The following is a 19,464-nucleotide window of genomic DNA, read 5'->3' as shown; positions in this document are numbered from 1 at the left end:
CTTCTTTTTTTTCCTTCTTCTTCCTTCTTTCTTTTCCTTCTTCTTCCTTCTTCTTCCTTCTTTCTTTTCCTTCTTTCTTTTCCTTCTTCTTCCTTCTTCTTCCTTCTTTCTTTTCCTTCTTCTTCCTTCTTTCTTTTCCTTCTTCTTCCTTCTTTTTTTTCCTTCTTCTTCCTTCTTTCTTTCTTTCTTTCTTTCTTTCTTTCTTTCTTTCTTTCTTTCTTTCTTTCTTTCTTTCTTTCTTTCTTTTCTTTTCTTTTCTTTTCCTTCTTTCTTTTCTTTTCCTTCTTTCTTTTCTTTTCCTTCTTTCTTTCTTTTCCTTCTTTCTTTTCCTTCTTCCTTCTTTTCCTTTTCTCTTTCCTCTTTTTTCGATCTGCGATTTGTAGTGGGACTGCGACATTGTGGCGGACAAATCTGACACCAAGTGACACTTTTTGGGGACCAGCGACACCAATACAGTGATCCGTGCTATAGAAATGCACTGATCAATGTTTAAATGACACTGTCAGGGAAGGGGTTAACGGGGTGATCAAGGGGTTAACTGTTTTTCCTGGGTATGTTCCATCTGTATGGGGGCTGGGCTGCCTGGAACAACAGATTGCTATTCCTGATCACTAGGAACAGCAGATCTCGGAGATGTCTCCTGAAAGAACAGGGATCCACCTTATTTACATAAAGTGTGTGAGTGCTGCCAGGGTCTAGAAGGTGGATGTGAGACAGAATTCTCAACCAGACGGGTTGAGGGGCTTCAGGGAGCTTGTAACATGAAGAGTAAACTGGCTTTTCAGTGTCCTCCTTTCTTAAAAAGGTCCACTTTGGGATCTGGAGCCCGGGGATTTCTGAGAGATCCTGGTGGGATGAAATTCCCAGTCTTGGGTCCTGATTTTGAATTAGATTTTGTGTGCTGGGCTTTTAGTAGTAACCTGACCATAGTTCTGTGCTCCTTCCCAGCAGACAGGAAGTTTGAGTACCAGGAGTCAGGAGGGCTCCACGGTGGAGCCAGTGCAGCAAGAGGCTGTTGGCTGTGTGCACCAAGGTGGTCGGTGAAATAGTCTGTATGAGACAGACAAAGGCCTGGAGTGTAAGGCCAGAGCAGCAGTGCTGCAAGCGAGAGCCAACTAGGCTGATTGTCGTTTTGTTGATGAAAAGGAATGCTGAAACCCTTGCGAGGGAAACCTATCTTTGTTTGTTTGTTTGTTTATTGAACTTTATTTTAATAAAAATGGGCAAAAAAGAAGAACCAACGAGTGGTGGTGTCCTTCAAGCTCTACATGTTGATGCTAGTCCTTTACAAAAAAAAATCCTATCTATCTATCTATCTATTGATCGATCTAGAATTATAAAATATAGCGGCAGGTCGGCTCTCCTGGGCAAACCCTCCAAAATTGATAAGACGAAAAGAAAATTGTTCGGGAAGGCTGCCAAGAGGCGTACAACAATAACCACTTGCCGACCACTGTATGTATATGGCAGCAGGTCGGCTCTCCTGCGCAAACCGGCGTACCCGTAAGTCGGTCCATGCATTAAACTGCGGACAAGTCAGTTGCACGCCCCAGGAGCGTGTCTGCTGGTCCCGCAGACTTGATGTTCACCAGCGATCCGTGATCACAGTGAGGAGAGGCAGATCCCCTGGTTCTCCTAAACGGTGTAGGTTTAGGAGATAATTTTACCTACAGGTAACCCTTATTATAGGCTTACCTGTAGGTAAAAATGTGCAAGTGGGGTATACAACCTCTTTAGGCTACTTTTACACTGAGTCGCTTTACAGCCTGTAAAAAATGGCGCCTGTAAAGGGCCTTTCCTCTCACTCCAGTGTGAAAAAATTGAATGCCTAAAAACTTGATGCATCTAGGCTTCCATCTGCAACTGTCACTAACGCAACAGCTATGAATCTCTGAAAGTTATTCTAAAGTGTAGATCCAAGCTGCATTCCTTCCTATTTTTATTGATTTTTGTTACTTACTAATACAGAATACTATATTGTTAATATTTTATAGATGCCGAAAAAAGCACTGGAAAACAGATTTGCCAGCCACAAGTGTCGTCATAACATTTCACAATGAGGCCAGGTCTGCCTTACTCCGCACTGTTGTCAGGTGAGTACGTAGACTATGTGCTAGCAAGCTGCACCACCACAGTGTGCTAGGGGTTGTCCGTTTGCTTGCTCATTAAACACCCCAAGGTGCAGTATTAGAAATGTGTAATACAAGGAAACAAATTCTTTATGGAGGACATCAATGTCAGTAATCCTTGGCCTTTAGTTAGTGCTGTTCATACATTGGATGCAGCATACTGTATGTTTTACATTTATAATGATTATACCCATACAAAGTGTTTGCTTAAGTAAGCAGAACAGTTCAATTAACCACACTGTTGTAATCAGTGCAAATAAGAAAAAAGATGGCGGTAATGGAATACCCAAAGAAAAGCCTTGCACAATGGCTCGGGTTTAATGATCAGTGTCCCCCAAATTAAATAGTATTAAGTGTAGCATGATGAAATTGGTCATACTGTTATTTACTTTATGTCTTGTGGTGGTGATGATTTTCTGCCATAGTTATGGTTCTGTTTTCTTTTGGATTTGTGAGGGTTCTCCTAGAAGTTTGAGTGTCCCCATTGCTTCTTTTGCATTCTCCAGCATACAGATAGGTAGGAATGCTGCAGACCTGTTGGTAAGGGGTCAGTACACATCTTATTGATGTAAAAACTGTCTAGGGCGCTTTATGTACTGGAGGAGCCATCTTACTGCTGGCATGGATACTCGTGTCTATGCACCATTCCCGATAAAGTTACCCAAGAACTACGAAGTTGAAGGTGTTAAAGAACCTGATATAGTATAAAGATTTTGTTTTCACCAATGTATTATGACGATTCTACAGGAAAACCATTTCTGGAGTGCCTCGGCAAGTACTCCCCAAGGGTCTACTATATTTTTATGCAACCTATAAACTGATCATGCAACAAGGAGAATGGGATACAGTTGGAACACATGCCTGGGATCTCCAGCACATGGAACCCGTGATGCGTGCCCATGATGTGGTGCTTCGGAATCGCTTTTCAGGTGCTTCGGAAGCGGTGCCCATTAATTTCAATGGGCAGGAGTGTTGTATACGCCTCCTCAAAGATGCTGCTTGCAGGACTTTTCCCATCCTGCAAGCGCACCCCAGAGTCCCTAAGGCTACTTTCACACCATGGCGGTGCTGGCATTAGCGGTAAATTGCTGCTAGTTTTGGCAGTGCTTTACCGCTGTTATAGCCGTGCTTTGGTGCTGCTTTTTGGGCGGTAGCAGAATGCTTTTAACCCCAAAGAAGGGGTTAAAAATGCCCGCGATGCAGTGCTTCCATATCGCTTTTCAGTCGCTTTGGAGGCGGTGCCCATTCATTTCAATGGGCAGGGGCAGTGTGGAATCGGTGTATACACCGCTCTCAAAGATGCTGCTTGTAGGACTTTTTTTTTCCCCCATCCTGCAAGCGCACCGCCCCAGTGTGAAAGCACTCTGGCTTTTACACTGGGGAAGCATAAGAGGCGCTTTTTAGGCACTAAAAATGCCTGAAAAGCACCTCCGCGTGAAAAAGGAAACTTGGAGTCCCCCAGAGTCTAGCCCTTTTATTCACAGTGTAGTGGACAGTTCTGCTGCAATTATTATTGAATGTGGCAAAGTTTATATTTGTTATATACCTGAATGACTGCTCCATTTTTATATAAAATGTATAGCCAAAACTTTTTTCTTTTGGATAGAGTAGTTAGTTTAAATTTCCCTATCAGTTTATTTTGTGGTCTGTGTACCATCAGAGAAAGCTTCCTTCACTTGTCACACCTGTCACAGAGACACAACAGGAAGTTAGAGGAAATCTCAGAAAGTGAAGGTAATTTCCCTCTTAGACAGTCGTCCCTGGAATAGGTGTCCTCGCTGAAGGATTCTATCACCTCTTCTTCTTGGGAGAATTTATGCTGCATATTAGTGCAGCTCTATGCAAACAGTGTGAATGATCTCCTATTATTGAAAACGGTGACCTAGAACAAGTATGCAGATGAAGACTTGATTCTTTTTGTGAACTTTTATTGATCTGCGCAGACTTGTTCAAGGCCCGACCACAAAGGGCTAGATTCAGAAAGAATTTACGTTGGCGTATCTATTGATACGCCGCGTAAATTCAAAGCTGCGCCGGCGTATCTTCTTTCTGTATTCAGAAAGCAAGATACACCGAAATTAGGCTAAGATCCGACTGGCGTAAGTCTCTTATGCCGTCGTATCATAGTTGCATATTTACGCTGGCCGCTAGGTGGCGCTTCCGTCGATTTACGCGAGGAATATGCTAGTTAGGTAGATACGCCGATTCAGAAACGTACGTCTGCCCGGCGCATTTTTTTACGTCGTTTACGTTAGGCTTTTTCCGGCATAAAAGTTACCCCTGCTATATGGGGCGTATCCTATGTTGAGTATGGACGCCGTTCCCGCGTCAAATTTTACGTCATTTGCGCAAGTCGTTCGCGAATAGGGCTGTACGTAAGTTACATTCACGTCTAAAGCATTGACGATTTGCGGTGTAATTTCGAGCATGCGCACTGGGATTCTTTCACGAACGGCGCATGCGCCGTTCGTAAAAAAACTTCAAATACATGGGGTCACACTAAATTTGAATAAAACACGCCCACGTCATCCACATTTGAATTAGGCGGGCTTACGTCGGACCACATACGCTACGCCGCCGTAACTTAGGGCGCAAGTTCTTTATGAATACGGAACTTGCGCCCTAAGTTACGGCGGCGTAACGTATATCTGAGATACGTTACGCCCACAGAAAATTAGGCCGGGCTATCTGAATCTAGCCCAAAGAATTTAAACCAGTCAATACCACAATTGGCCAACTAGTATTTTCAGAAAGAAATTAACAATGGTATCCCACTTTTTTTTTTTTGACAAGTTTACTTTAAAGCCTAATTTAACTTCTAGGTGTCTTGGGTCTAAGGGCTTAGGGCAGGGGTGTCAAACTCCATTTGTTTTTGGGCCACATCAGCATTATGGTTGCCCTCAAAGGGCCGGTTATATAAGCACCCTACCCACCTTGCACCAGATGTCAAGAGCCCCCTGCCATCAGAAGTCGAGCATACCCCCACCACTATCTCTTACATCAGTGCACCCCCTTGCCTTGTGCTGCTGCCAGGAGGGCTGGACAGAGAAGTGTAGGATCTAGTGGAGGAGTCCTGTCCTTTCTGCTGCTGAGACCAGGTATGAGTGAAGACGAGGGGTGTGAGGGCCACATGAAGTTTGAGCGGTCAGGAGTCTGTGCTGCAGAATTACCCGGCTCATGTGGAGCTATATGGATCAAAGGCTTCCTTATTATACCGGTATATCTGAACTAACAGCTGAACCAGGGCCCTGGATGTCCGTATCACCAGATCCTGTGTACTAACACTAGTACTATAAGCCTAATCTGACTTGCAGTGACGTATGTCAGCTCAAGTCCACCGGCTCTGGTAAGCCTCCATTTATCTTCATCGGTGGTGGTGATCACTTATATTTGAATATACATATTTGGAACATCAGCAAGATTTCTCCTCAATTTTATTCACGTGGTGATTCGTCTATATGGACTATAATACACATATTGGACTTTTATTTATTTATTTTTCGTTGTAATAGTAGATTCCATGCAGGAATTTACATGTGAATTTATTGCTATTATATACTCTTTACAGGAGCAATTAGTGGTTTTGAATTTCACAGATATCATTGACCATAGCGCTACACTATTTTCCACTATTTTTGTCCTGCTGATTTGTCTACATTAGCTGTGTTGGCAGCTGGTTTCACTTTCTTTCAAGCAGCGCAGTATACCCACAACCTGTTTCCACATGAAATGACCTGGAGGGCCGGATTGAGCCTGCGGGCCTTGTGTTTGACACCTGTGGCTTAGGGCATGGGTACTCAACCTTTGGCCCTCCAGCTGTTGCCTAACTACAAATCCCATCATGCCTCTGCCTTTGGAATTCATGCATGTAACTGTCAGCCTTGCAATGTTTCATGGGACTTGTAGTTTCGCAACAGCTGGAGAGCCATGGTTGAGCTTGCATGTCTTAAAGCAGATCTCCACTCTAAAGTGAAGTCGCGCTGATCGGCACCCTCCCCCCCTCCGGTGTCACATTTGACACCTTTCAGGGGGGAGGGGGTGCAGATACCTGTCTACAGACAGGTATCTGCACCCACTTCCGGCCACACGATACGGGCAAAAGACGGGTTTTTTCCTTACTTCCCGTCCGTCCCCCGTTGTATGCTGGGAACACTCGGCTCCCAGCACACAGCGGGAGCCAATCGGCGGGCGCAGCGCGACTCGCGCATGCGCCGTAGGGAACCGGGCAGTGAAGCCGGAGCGCTTCACTTCCTGGTTCCCTCACCGTGGATGGAGGGGGGAGCAGCAGGGTGACGAGCGATCGCTCGTCATCTGCTGCGGACGGCGCTGGACTCCAGGACAGGTAAGTGTCCTAATATTAAAAGTCAGCAGCTGCAGTATTTGTAACTGCTGGCTTTTAATATATTTTTTTTTAGTGGCACATCCGCTTTAAGGTAATTAACCACATTGTGATCTGAGCATACAATTTCTGAACAATAAACTTTAGTCATACCAAAACTATGTAATATGAGGACCTACCTGAAGTATCTCATCAGGCAGGCCCTTAAACTACAAGCCTATTGAGATTTTACAATCAGATTGTAGCCTGCGGTGAGCTTTACAATTTGTTTTTCTTTAGCCACAACCCAATCTAGTCAGAACTAAAACGCTCTCTAGTATACTTTATTTGCCTATCTAAGTAATATTTTTGATATAACCACATAAACTTTTAAACATTTTCTATAGTTACTTTCTGTATTTCTCTTTTACAGTAACCATAGGAAGGGCTTGCATGGTAATGGCATCTTTTTTTTATTATGATTTATTATCCCTGTAAAATAATACATTTATTTTTTATTTTTTATTTCAGTGTATTAAAAAAAAGTCCTCCTCACCTTATAAAGGAAATTATACTAGTTGATGATTACAGTGACAGTGGTGAGTTAACGCCTTTTTCTTTTTTCCCATCATTTGCTTTTTATGTTCTCAAATTCATGTCTATAGTCTCTCGACATTTTAAAGACAGAGCTGATGGATCTTTAAAGTGTATGTTCACCTTTTCAGAAATAATAGATGAACAAATGCCCTACACCCCTTCTCCCCCAGTCTCCTGCTGTATGTGGGTGATGAGTGGTTAATGCCCACATATTGTGGGCCTGGGATTTGAAATCCCCGCTCTTCTTCCCCTTTTTTTTGTAGGGCTTCTAGGACAGATCAAAGCAATTCCAACTGGTCAAAGCAATCATGTACTGGCACTGACCAGAATGACTCTGATCCATCCTGGATGCTCTACAGAGAGGGGGAAGAAGAGTAGGGGATTTCTAATCCCCGGAATGCTACATGGGCTGCATAGTCACTGATGGCTCATTATCCAAGGAGGCAAGTACAGTGGAAACCAGGGGAGAGGTGGGAGAGGTTGTAGGGTGTTCACCTTTTTAATGTTTTCTGAAAAAGTGAACCAACCCTTTAAAAATAACCTCCTTTATATTTTTGATCTTTAAAATCTTTAAGCCTTTACAACCACTATGTTTACTAGACAGGAAGTCAGCTGGGTGTTTGAGAACATTACTGCATTGCCCTGATTTTATGACTACTATATGGCCACAAGTTTATGGATACATGACCACCATACCTTTTTATGAGCTTATTAGACATTGACTTCCAAAATCATGTTGTGAAAGACTTTCTACAAGCTTTTTGATTGTTTTTGCGAAACTGTACTACTGATGTAAGATGAGAAGGCTTAGCTTGCAATTGGCATTAAAATTTATTTCCAAAGTCATTTAGGGGTCAGTCTCTACACAGGCAGTATGATTTCATCCCAAACCAAAGACTTCAAACTAAAGCCAGAAAAAGAGATGGTTCGAACCATGTATGGGTAGGCTGAATGTACTCAAGTTGATCAACTTGGGTGCAACCTGCCTGTCAGATTTTACATGTGATTATTGCTAGCGGCTGTTATCGATTATTGCTAGTGGGTATATATTCTCCCAGCAGGGGGGGGGCTTCCCCCGTACCCCCCTGCCAGGAGAACACAGTGGGCCAGATTCTCGTAGATCAGCGTATCTACGAGCGGGGCGTAGCGTATGCCATTAACACTACGCCGCCACAACTTACTGGAGCAAGTGCCGTATTCTCGAAGCACTTGCTCCGTAATTTGAGGCGGCGCAGTCTAAATGGCCCGGCTTATCCCCTCGTAAATCAAATAGGGCAGGTTGTATTTAAATTAAGCGCGCCCCCGTGCCGAACGAACTGCGCATGCGCTGGCCTTAAACGTAGGCCACTGCGCATGCTCCGTTGTACGCCGCAAATACATTGGTTGCGACGTGAACGTAATTAACGCACAGCCCTATTCGCGACGAGTTACGGAAAAACCCGAGGCTGTCCTGACGGCCATACTTAACATGGCATACGGCGGACCGACGTAAGGTTACCCCTCATATAGCAGGGGTAACGTTACGCTTACGGAAACTACGTAAACTACGGCGAAGCCGTGCAAAAACGTTCGGGAATCGGCGTATTCGGCTCATTTGCATATGCAACGCTGAAATTGACGTAAAAGCCACCTAGCGGCCAGCGTAGTATTGCATTTAGGATCCGACGGTGTAAGTGACTTACACCAGTCGGATCCTAGCCTAATTCTGGCGTATCTTGTTTTGAGAATACAAAACAATGATACGCCGGCGGGATTTTCGAATTACGCCGGTGTATCTGTAGATACACAGGCGTAATTCTTTTGAGAATCTGGCCCAGTGGCTCTATCTGGGGGAGGGATTCCTCCCATCATCACTGACTGTGTTGATGGGGAAATCAAGCAATTTTTCTTTCCTGCAACCTTTGTAGGAAAGAAAATTGTTTAGTCTAAGGCAATAACACTGTCAAGCTGGAACGTAAAAAGGCCTTCCCAATACTGTTTCACAGGACCAGAAGCACATTTTTTTTGTTTGTTTTTTTGTATGCTGTAGCTTCAACTGTACTCTTTACTAGGAATGCCTGAACACAATAACTTAGAGAGGTGTCCACATACTTTTGGCCATATGGTGGGTGCACCAACAACCGTTTGGCCATTTAGTACATCTCCAATAGGCTAAATGGCTGCCTATTTGGTATGTATTAGTGCATAATTTCTTGTAGTCAGTGGCCTTTTTAAAAGTTTTTAACATTTTACTATTTTTGTTTTTAAGCTGAAGATGGCGCTCTACTTGGGAGGATAGAGAAAGTCCGGATCCTTAGGAATGACCGCAGAGAAGGTATGCCAGTTATATTAAGCTGTAAATAAAGTGGACCTAACCATTGATTAAAGTATAATTTCCTCTTGCTCTGTTGCACTTTAACATAAAAAATAAAGTAGATGTAAAAATCCTAGTTTGCTAAAGGACCATATATCATTAATAATTTTTTGTTTTATTACTGTTTTTACCGTTTATCTGTTGCATATCAACACTGCTATGTATATGATGGGGTGAAAACACATTGGAACTATAAGGACATAGGAATAGATTGTTGTCGCCTTTTACCAGCAAGTGCCTTGGCACAATTCTTTAAATGAAAGCATCACATTTAAAAGCATCAACTTGTGAAATTTACTTTATTGTGTTAAAGTTTGAGAATTTAGTGATTTGGGTTTGTATTAATTTTAACTAAATCTCTCTGCTGGTACAGGACTTGGGAAAAAAGCTCAGACAAACTACAGTAAAACCTTGGTTTGATAGTAACTTGGTTTGAGAGCGTTTTCCAAGACAAGCAAAATGTTTTAATACATTTTGCCTTGATATACAAGCAATGCCTTGATATAAGAGTAGCATCATGTCCCAGTTGAGTATAAAAGAGAGGCAAGGAGCCTCTTGGTGTAGCAATATTGCTACATTTAATGAAGGTACAACAGTTAGCAACTTATTGCTACACTTAGAGGTGCCTCTCTTCTCTTTAAGGGCTCTTTCACACGGAGCGGATCCGTATTGATCTGCTCCGTTAGCCCGTTTGGCTCAGCGGGGATTCCTCCGTTAATCCCCACTGAGCTTTTGGCGGACAGGGCGGTCCCCGCACACAGTGCAGAGACTGCCCTGTCTCTCCTCTGCTCTCCCCTATGGGGAATCGGATGAATACAGACCGTGTGTCCGTATTCATCCGATCCGTTCCCGCCGGACGGAAGAAAAATAGGGTTTTCTTCCGTCCGCAAAAGCGGAACTTTGCGGACGCGGATGGTTCCGGACGTTAGCGGATGCATCATCCGCTAACGTCTGCAATCCCATAGGGATACATTACAAGTCCGTAAACGGACCGTTTGTCCGTATGTGTGAAAGGGCCCTTATACCCTGTAAAAAAAAATGCTTTGCTATACAAGTGCTTTGGATAACAAGCATGTTTCTGGAACGAATTATGCTCACAAACCAAGGTTTTACTGTACTTTTCTGCTGTATGCTTTCTGTTAGTATTGAGAATTAAAGCTTGTTTTGGACAGCTTCTTGTACTCTAATTTTCAGGCAAGATGCCACTGTTACAGGGAGGCCATGCATCTATGAATCCTTTTTGTCTACTTTGTGTGATTCAGCCCTGGTTCACGCTGATGCGATGTGGGAAACGTAGCGAGTCCGGTGGGTTTCCCGCACCACATTGCAAACGCACGGCGTCCATGCGATCTGCTGCGGGTGTCAATGTTAGATTAAAGACACCCTGAAACCACTCGCAAAATGCAGTGGCAGGTGCAGAAAATAAAAGGCCCTGCACCATTTTGGTGCGGAAGCAATGCGATTGAGTGATACAAAATGTATGGCTCAAACCACACCGCACATACATCACATGTGATGTGCACAGGAATGCGTGCGATTCCTGTGCGAATCACATGCGTTGTCTGCAGCGCACAAGTGTGAACCCAGACTAAAGGCCCTTTCACACGCACGGACAAACGGTCCGTTTATTACAAGTCTGTTTACGGACTTGTAATGTATCCCTATGGGATTGCAGACGTTAGCGGATGATGCATCCGCTAACGTCCGCAACCATCCCGTCCGCAAAGATCCGCTTTTGTGGACGGAAGAAAACCCTATTTTTCTTCCGTCCGGCGGAACGGATCGGATGAATACGGACACACGGTCCGTATTCATCCGATTCCCCATAGGGGAGAGCGGAGGAGAGACAGGGCGGTCTCTGCACTGTGTGCGGGGACCGCCCTGTCCGCCGACAGCTCAGAGGGGATTAACGGAAGAATCCCCGCTGAGCCAAACGGGCTAACGGAGCGGATCAATACGGATCCACTCCGTGTGAAAGAGCACTTCTCCTTGACTACGGTGAAAGGGTTTGCAGTATTCATTGTTGGTGGTGCTGAAGCTTACAGTTATACAAGAACCAAAGAGCACGCTGACCATGATAGATGATGGTAAGGAATTGTACTTATCAGTCCTCGCAGAACTGGTGTTTCAGTTATTGGAAAATGCTGAAGAGTTTACCCACCAAATAATTTTTATTTTTTTTGCTTGTAAGGATGAGCACAGTTTGGTCTGAACTTGGGTTAAGACCGAACCAGGAAAAAAGTTGTGACTTCTGCCCACTGCCACCCAGTCAGCAGCGGCCAGGAAATTCCCCGCCCTGCAGCTGCACATGTACAAATGACCAAGAATGCTGGTGACATCTTTGATCGAGGTCTTTCCTTGAGTTCCTGGGTCAGAACACCTGCTATAGTCATTGAGAGAGTCTTCCACTGTTGTGGAGAATGCAGCAGGAAGATCTGGAGCACCTAAAACTCTAATGCCCCGTTACCGTCGAAAATCCAGAGGGGGAAAGCCGGGGACCTGCTCGGTTCAGTCTTTCCCCTACACACAGCTGGTTTTCCCGACAGGAAAACTGCGATGGAGCTTTGGACGGAAATCCCGGCTGTGTGTATGCTCCATCGCAGTTTTTCCCATAGGAAAACTACAGAACAAAAGTCTGCCGGTTTTCCTGGTGGGGAAAAAGAGAACCGGTTCTCCTTCTTTTTTTTTTTTTTTTTGCCCGGAGGTTTTTGGGCAGTTTTCCCGTCGGAAAAACTGCGAGGAGCACACACACGGCCGGGATTCCTGGCAAAAAACTCTCCTCATAGTTTTCCCGTTGGGAAAACTGATCGTGTGTACGAGGTATTGGGCTACTTTCACACCGAGGCGTTGGGGGCGTCGGTGGTAAAGCGCTGCTATTTTTAGCGGCGCTTTACCGTTTTTTTGGCCGCTACAGGACACTTTTAACCCCCAGTTAGTGTCTAAAAAAGGGTTAAAATCGCCCGCAAAGAGCCGCTGCAGCGGTTCGGTGGTGCTGCTCATTGATTTCAGTGGGCAGGGGCGCTTTAGGAGCGGTGTATAGGTGCAGCTTGCAGGACTTTTTATCGTCCTGCCAGCGCACCGCTCCAATGTGAAAGCCCTTGGGCTTTCACATTGGAGTGAGAGGAGAGGCTCTTTCAAGGTGCTATGCAGGCACTATTTTTAGTGTTATGGCGCCTGTAAAGTGCCTCAGTGTGAAAGTAGCCTAAAGAGTTGAAAAATAAGACAAAAAGATCTTGGCGTTTGTAGTATCAAACACCTACAGAGGCTGAGTTTCAGGTATACCTAAAATATAATGTTTACTTTTTACATGTTTGTTTTTATTTTGATGTGATTTCTACTTTAAATTTGCATTTTTATATATATTTAACTCCGACATTCCTGATTGGTAAATATTTATATGAAATATGAGCGAAAATCTTAAAGAAAAGTGGGAAACAGGTTTCATTTAATTTAAAGTGGTTGTATACCGCTGCCCCCCCCCCCCCCCCCCCCCGCGCAAGGTAAAGTCATAATCTGCTATAGAAGGGACATGGACACTAACGTGGAGTGAAAAATGGCTGCTCACCCCGATATGAATGATGAACGGATTTTCCCAGGTGGGGTTATTAGGCAGCTAGTGTAGAAGAATATAATACCATGTAGTAAAAAATTATATTTATTCACATGATAAAAAAAAATCAGGCAAGAATGAAATAGCAAAAGTGGATAGAATATGAGCTATGACAAGTACACAGTCAGCGTTTACATAGATATGCAATACAGTACACAAATAGTGTTTATACAGCCAAAAATATGTATTGTAGCATAAACAATCTAACTAACGTTTCGACCTACAAGGTCTTCTTCAGAGAATTGTGTAACTAAAAGGGAACACATATTGATTAGACATCTCATAGTCATTCAAATAATAGGAGGTACACTTTTAGAATTTGCGTCTACTTTTACAAAAAACCTATGAAATAGGAAAACAATATATGAAAAAGAGACAGTATGTTCTATATTTATATACAAAACAATAATAATGAAATAAAATGAATTTTTTTTGTCTTTTTACCTTGGTAAGGTGTCTCAGTGTTAATACTGTGAGCCTATAGAGCAGCACCGCATCGCACACTCAAAGATGATCCACAACCCAGGCAATAAGATTTATTTATTTATTTAGATCCGATTTATTGCCTAGGTTGTGGATCATCTTTGAGTGGGCGATGCGGTGCTGCTCTACAGGCTCACAGTATTAACACTGAGACACCTTACCAAGGTAAAAAGACAAAAAAAAAATCATTTTATTTCATTATTATTGTTTTGTATATAAATATAGAACATACTGTCTCTTTTTCATATATTGTTTTCCTATTCCATAGGTTTTCCCCTAATCGTCTTTCAGGACAGCCACCTGAGAGACCTTGGCTCCTCCCCTCTGTAGGAAACACCGCGCCAGCCTTCTATAAATTTCCTCCTCCCCTGCTGGCTCCTCAGTTATTTGTGTTTCCTCCAGAGGGGAGACACCAGCAGGAACCTGCCAGGAGAGCCAGGGAGGCTCAGGTAAAATTGTCCAGAAAGGAGCAGGGGCTTCCAGGGACAAACAGGTTACTAACCTGTTAGAAGTTGGCCACCCTCGTATCCCTGAGTGCAGGCGCTGATCGAGGGGGCTCCATTTCTTCACCGAGTGCGGTGAGGGAAGTGTGCAGCCGGCGTTCCATAGCAGGACAGCGCGAGATGGGGATCTCAATGCGCAGCCACGCCGGGTATCGAGAACGCGCGTCGCCGAGGACGGGTGACGTCATCACGGCGACCGGGGGCGTGCACTTCCGGGGTCACGACTTCCGGTTCCGGCCGTGTACCAAGAAATGGAGCCAGGCAAAGGCTGGAGGAGCTGCGCACGCTGTAGAGACAGCACAACGCACCCTGGTGACACAAGGAATGTCGGAAGCGGACGGAAGAGGGCCTGCTCCAGCAGAGACCAGCTCCAGCCATGAAAAGGTAAGGGGAACCTAGGGTGGATCTCCCCAAACCTGAACCCACCACCCCTCCTCCCCCTCCTGGGTCCCAAAAAAGAAAGGGGGGGGGTAGCCAATTCCCTCAGTGTCAGAGGGTAATGCATGGGGCCCCTAGTGAGGTAAGCCCACATGTAGGCACTGCGCATCTGCAAAGCAGGTACAGGTTGTTGATAATTTAACTGGGGAGGTTTGTGTTTCTTATGTCATTCCAGAAAACAGACAAAAGTAAAAACACCCACAGCTCAAAAAGGAAGTGTCCACAATGTAAAGCGACACTTAGAGATTCGTGGAAAAAGGCAATTTGTAGTGACTGTATCAATCAATTAGTACAGGAACATAATAGTGAGCACACGGAACTAGCATCATCAGTTAAAGAACTAGCCAATACCTTTGATTCCTTTAAAACCTTCTTTGAGGGATTCCAGCAGCTTCAGTCAGCTTCTCCTTCAATCACAACAGCAGTTCAAATACCTTCCAACCGTGCAGGCCCGTCAAACACTCCTACAGAGGAGGCGGACGAGGAACCTGATAACGCAGTGTCTGGTTCCCAGGAGTCAGACGAGGAGGCTCAGGAAGGAGATTCTAGAAAGCCTTCCCGGTACAAGCTCTCACTGGAGGATGTAGATCATCTCCTGGGAGCCATTTATACCACATTAGGTATATCAACGGAGAAAAAGACCCTATCCTTACATGATCAAATGTATGAGGGATTAGGGGAACAGGAAAATAAGTATTTTCCGGTGCACGATGTATTAATCGAAGCAATTAAAAAAGAGTGGCAGGACCCTGAAAGAAAGCCATTCTTTTCTAATACCCTTAAAAGACGCTTTCCATTTTCAGAGGATCCAGCATCAATATGGAACAAAGTACCCAAACTAGATGCCGCCTTTTCACAAGTTTCAAGGCACACAGATTTGGCATTCGAAGACATGGGCATCCTATCCGAATCTATGGATAAGAGCATGGACTCATTACTTAAAAAGTCATGGGACTCCACGCTGGGAAGTTTAAAGCCAGCAATGGCAGTCACAGTCGTGGCGAGAAATATGGAGTTCTGGCTAAATCAATTACAGACCCATATCGAGGAAGGAACTGCGCAAGAGCATATACTATCCTCTTTTCCCACATTACTGCGAGGTATAGCCTATATTGCAGATGCCTCAGCAGAACTAGTGCGCATGGCAGCCAGATCATCTGCACTAGCCAACTCCACAAGACGGGCCTTATGGTTAAAGACATGGCAGGGGGACTGCGCGTCTAAAACCAAACTATGTGGCATCCCATTCACAGGGGAATTGCTTTTCGGCCCAGGGTTGGAAAAGGTGCTAGATCGGACAGCGGATAAGAAAAAGGCATTTCCGCTGAAACGCAAAGCACCCTGGAATCTGCCTCAACAAAACAAAAAGAGACAGAAAAATGCAACCTGGACCCCCAGAGGTCCTCGTTACACTACTCCCAAGGTAGACAACCAAAAAAGGCCTTGGGTCCCAAAAGGGAAAGGTAGAGGAGGAGCGTTTTTTCGTCCTCCTGAACCAACCTATGACAAAAAATGACGAAGTGATCAAGGTAGGAGGAAGACTGGGGGCCTTCCTACCACAATGGGAAAAAACAACTCCCAATCACTACATTTTGAGAACGATAAAGGACGGATACTACCTAGAGTTCTCAAAACCACCCCCAAGCAGATTTTACGTAACCAAGCTTCCAAAAAACAAAAAGAAAGCCGACGGCTTAATGAGGGCCATAGAGGATCTCAAAAAGCAGGAAGTAGTGATAGAGGTGCCAAAAGAGGAAAGGGGAACAGGGTTCTACTCCCATATGTTCGGAGTAGTGAAACCCACCGGGAAGGTCAGACCGATCTTAAACCTCAAACCCCTGAATGTGTCAATAACATACAAACGGTTCAGAATGGACTCAATTTATTCCGTCAAAGCCCTACTACCACCAAATTGTTTTCTGGCTTCCCTAGATTTAAAGGATGCTTATTTACACATCCCAATACACCAAAACTGCCAAAAATTTCTCAGATTGGCAATAGAAACCAAAAACAAAATCAGACACCTACAGTTCCGAGCCCTGCCCTTCGGCCTTTCTTCTTCACCCAGAATATTCACAAAGATTCTGGCAGAAGCCTTGGCACCCTTACGAGTCCAAGGCATATCGATTATTGCATACTTAGACGATTTACTACTATTCGCAGAAACTCCAGAAAAATTACGGAGAAATCTCGAGATCACACAAATATTTCTGAAAAACCTAGGTTGGTTAGTGAATTTGGAAAAATCCAATCTACAACCAACACAACAATTAATCTATCTGGGATATGTACTGGACACAGTCCAACAAAAAGTATTCCTGCCCGAAGAAAAAATAGCAAAAATACAAAAGGAGATAGGTATACTACAAACAAACTCAACATGTACCATCAGAAAACTAATGTCAACCCTGGTGCTATTAACATCTGCAATCCCAGCAGTACAATGGGCATCCTTACATTTCCGTCCACTACAGATGTTTTTACTAAAAACATGGGACCACAAGCAAGAGTCCTTGGACGTCAAGGTTCTTTTACCAACCAAAGTAAAGAGAACCCTGTGGTGGTGGAGGACAAAGGGAAATGTAAACCAAGGTCGACTTTGGACACTGCCCATTTCCAAAATCCTGACCACAGATGCAAGTGGCACAGGTTGGGGAGCGCATCTAGGCTCCCAAATAACACAAGGGACATGGAAAAAAGAGGAACGGATGAGATCATCCAATTGGAAGGAATTAAAGGCAGTAGGGTCAGCACTTCAATCCTTCCAAAAAGATCTAAAGGCTCATCACCTACAAATCAGATCCGAAAATGCCTCAGTAATAGCCTACATAAACAAACAGGGAGGAACAAGGAGTGGAACCCTGTGGGCACTTGCACAAGAAATCCTGACATGGGCAGAGAAGAACACACTCTCGATATCAGCAGTCCACCTAAAAGGGGACCTAAACAGAGTGGCAGACTTCCTCAGCAGGAGGCAAGTGAAGGAGGGCGACTGGGCGCTAAATCAAGAGGTGTTCAACCAGATCACACAGAAATGGGGAACACCTCAAATAGACTTATTTGCCTCGAAAGGAAACAGAAAAGTCAAGCGATTCTATTCTCTAAAAAGAGAGGACAGGGCCCTAGGGGTGGATGCGTTGACACAGAGCTGGGCATTCAAGATGTGCTATGCCTTTCCTCCTCCAGTACTGATACCAGCAGTAATAAGGAAATTGCGCATAGAGAAGACAACCCTAATCCTCATAGCACCCCATTGGCCCAGGAGACCATGGTTCTCTATGCTAAAAGAATTGGCTATAGAACCCCCCTGGCTGCTTCCAGTACAGGAAGATCTGCTCTCCCAGGGACCAGTATACTGCCCCCAGGTCAAAAGGTGGGACTTGGCCGCCTGGTGTCTGAGGAGCAGCTACTGAAAGCTAAAGGTTTCTCAAACCACTTAATAGCAACACTGCTAAAAAGCAGAAAAGTGGAGACACGTAACATATATCAAAGAGTATGGAAGTGCTTTAATAACTGGTGCACAGAAAATACTTTCAACACTCAGAGCTCAGTAGCAGTCTTAGAGTTTCTACAAAAGGGTGTAGAGAAAGGACTAAGCATCAGTACCCTGAAAAGCCAAGTCTCAGCTCTATCAGTTTTTCAAGAAAAACGTCTGGCTACTGACCCATGGATAGTCAGATTCTTCAAATCTCTGAGCAGACAAACACCCATACGATGTACAATTTTTCCAAAATGGGACCTGTCACTAGTATTACAAACATTGACAGGAGACCCCTTTGAACCATTAAAAAATTGTAGCCTAAAGACATTGACGTTAAAAACAATCTTTTTGGTAGCAATTACGACAGCTAAAAGGGTCAGTGAGATAGAGGCGTTATCTATCAGACCCCCCTTTTTTCAGGTTTTTTCAGACCGCATTATTTTCAGGATGGATCCGGGCTTTCTACCGAAAGTAGTCTCGAGATTCCACAGAGAACAGGAAATTGTGTTACCCTCATTTTGTCAGAATCCTACTAAGGAACAAGAGGTTAAATATCATAATTTAGACGTCAGAAGATGCGTTTTACATTATTTAGAAGTAACAAAAACACTCAGGAAGACAGATTCCTTATTTATTTTACACACTGGTGCTAGGAAAGGGCACAATGCCACTAGACGCACCATAGCCAGATGGCTAAAAGAAGTCATTGAACAGGCTTATAAGTTAGGAGGCATACAGATCCCAGAGGGCATCAGAGCGCACTCCACAAGATCAATGGCAGCCTCACAGGCAGAAAGAGCTGGAGCAACGCCGGAACAAATTTGTAAAGCGGCAACATGGTCCAGCTTCGACACCTTTGTGAGACACTACAGGGTGGATCTCTTATCAGCGAAAGATCAGACCTTTGGTCGTAAGGTCTTACAAGCTGTGGTCCCGCCCTAGGGGTAAGTGCTCGGTTATCCTCTCAGGTGGCTGTCCTGAAAGACGATTAGGGGAAAAACGAAGTTACTTACCGGTAACGTTCTTTCCCGTAGTCTTTCAGGACAGCCGGGTAACCCACCCAAAAGTAAGTAAAGAATTTCCTTGCAGGAAATGTGATATAGTTAACTATTTGTATCATATATTCTTGTGTCTCCCCAGAAACTGGAGGTGCTCTTTAAAGAACTGAGGAGCCAGCAGGGGAGGAGGAAATTTATAGAAGGCTGGCGCGGTGTTTCCTACAGAGGGGAGGAGCCAAGGTCTCTCAGGTGGCTGTCCTGAAAGACTACGGGAAAGAACGTTACCGGTAAGTAACTTCGTTTTTTTGTAAAAGTAGACGCAAATTCTAAAAGTGTACCTCCTATTATTTGAATGACTACGAGATGTCTAATCAATATGTGTTCCCTTTTAGTTACACAATTCTCTGAAGAAGACCTTGTAGGTCGAAACGTTCGTTAGATTGTTTATGCTACAATACATATTTTTGGCTGTATAAACACTATTTGTGTACTGTATTGCATATCTATGTAAACGCTGACTGTGTACTTGTCATAGCTCATATTCTATCCACTTT

The 19,464-nt window shown here is 44.3% G+C and overlaps 1 protein-coding gene across 2 annotated transcripts in view; it reads left to right on the top strand.

Moving 5' to 3' along the window:
* Window positions 1-19,464, top strand: part of GALNT2 (polypeptide N-acetylgalactosaminyltransferase 2) — a 183,146-nt gene that overhangs the window by 82,143 nt on the left and 81,539 nt on the right. For both annotated transcript variants that reach the window (XM_040351011.1, XM_040351009.1), the window contains exons 4-6: window positions 1,995-2,093; window positions 6,979-7,046; window positions 9,293-9,358. In XM_040351011.1, coding sequence (XP_040206945.1) covers window positions 1,995-2,093; window positions 6,979-7,046; window positions 9,293-9,358 — 233 coding nt within the window. The remainder of the gene's footprint in view (window positions 1-1,994; window positions 2,094-6,978; window positions 7,047-9,292; window positions 9,359-19,464) is intronic.

Source organism: Rana temporaria, chromosome 4, assembly GCF_905171775.1.
Source record: "Rana temporaria chromosome 4, aRanTem1.1, whole genome shotgun sequence".
Taxonomy (NCBI): Eukaryota; Metazoa; Chordata; class Amphibia; order Anura; family Ranidae; genus Rana; species Rana temporaria.
The sequence above is the reverse complement of the archived record's forward strand: the minus strand, read 5'-3'. Positions and strand labels throughout refer to the sequence as shown.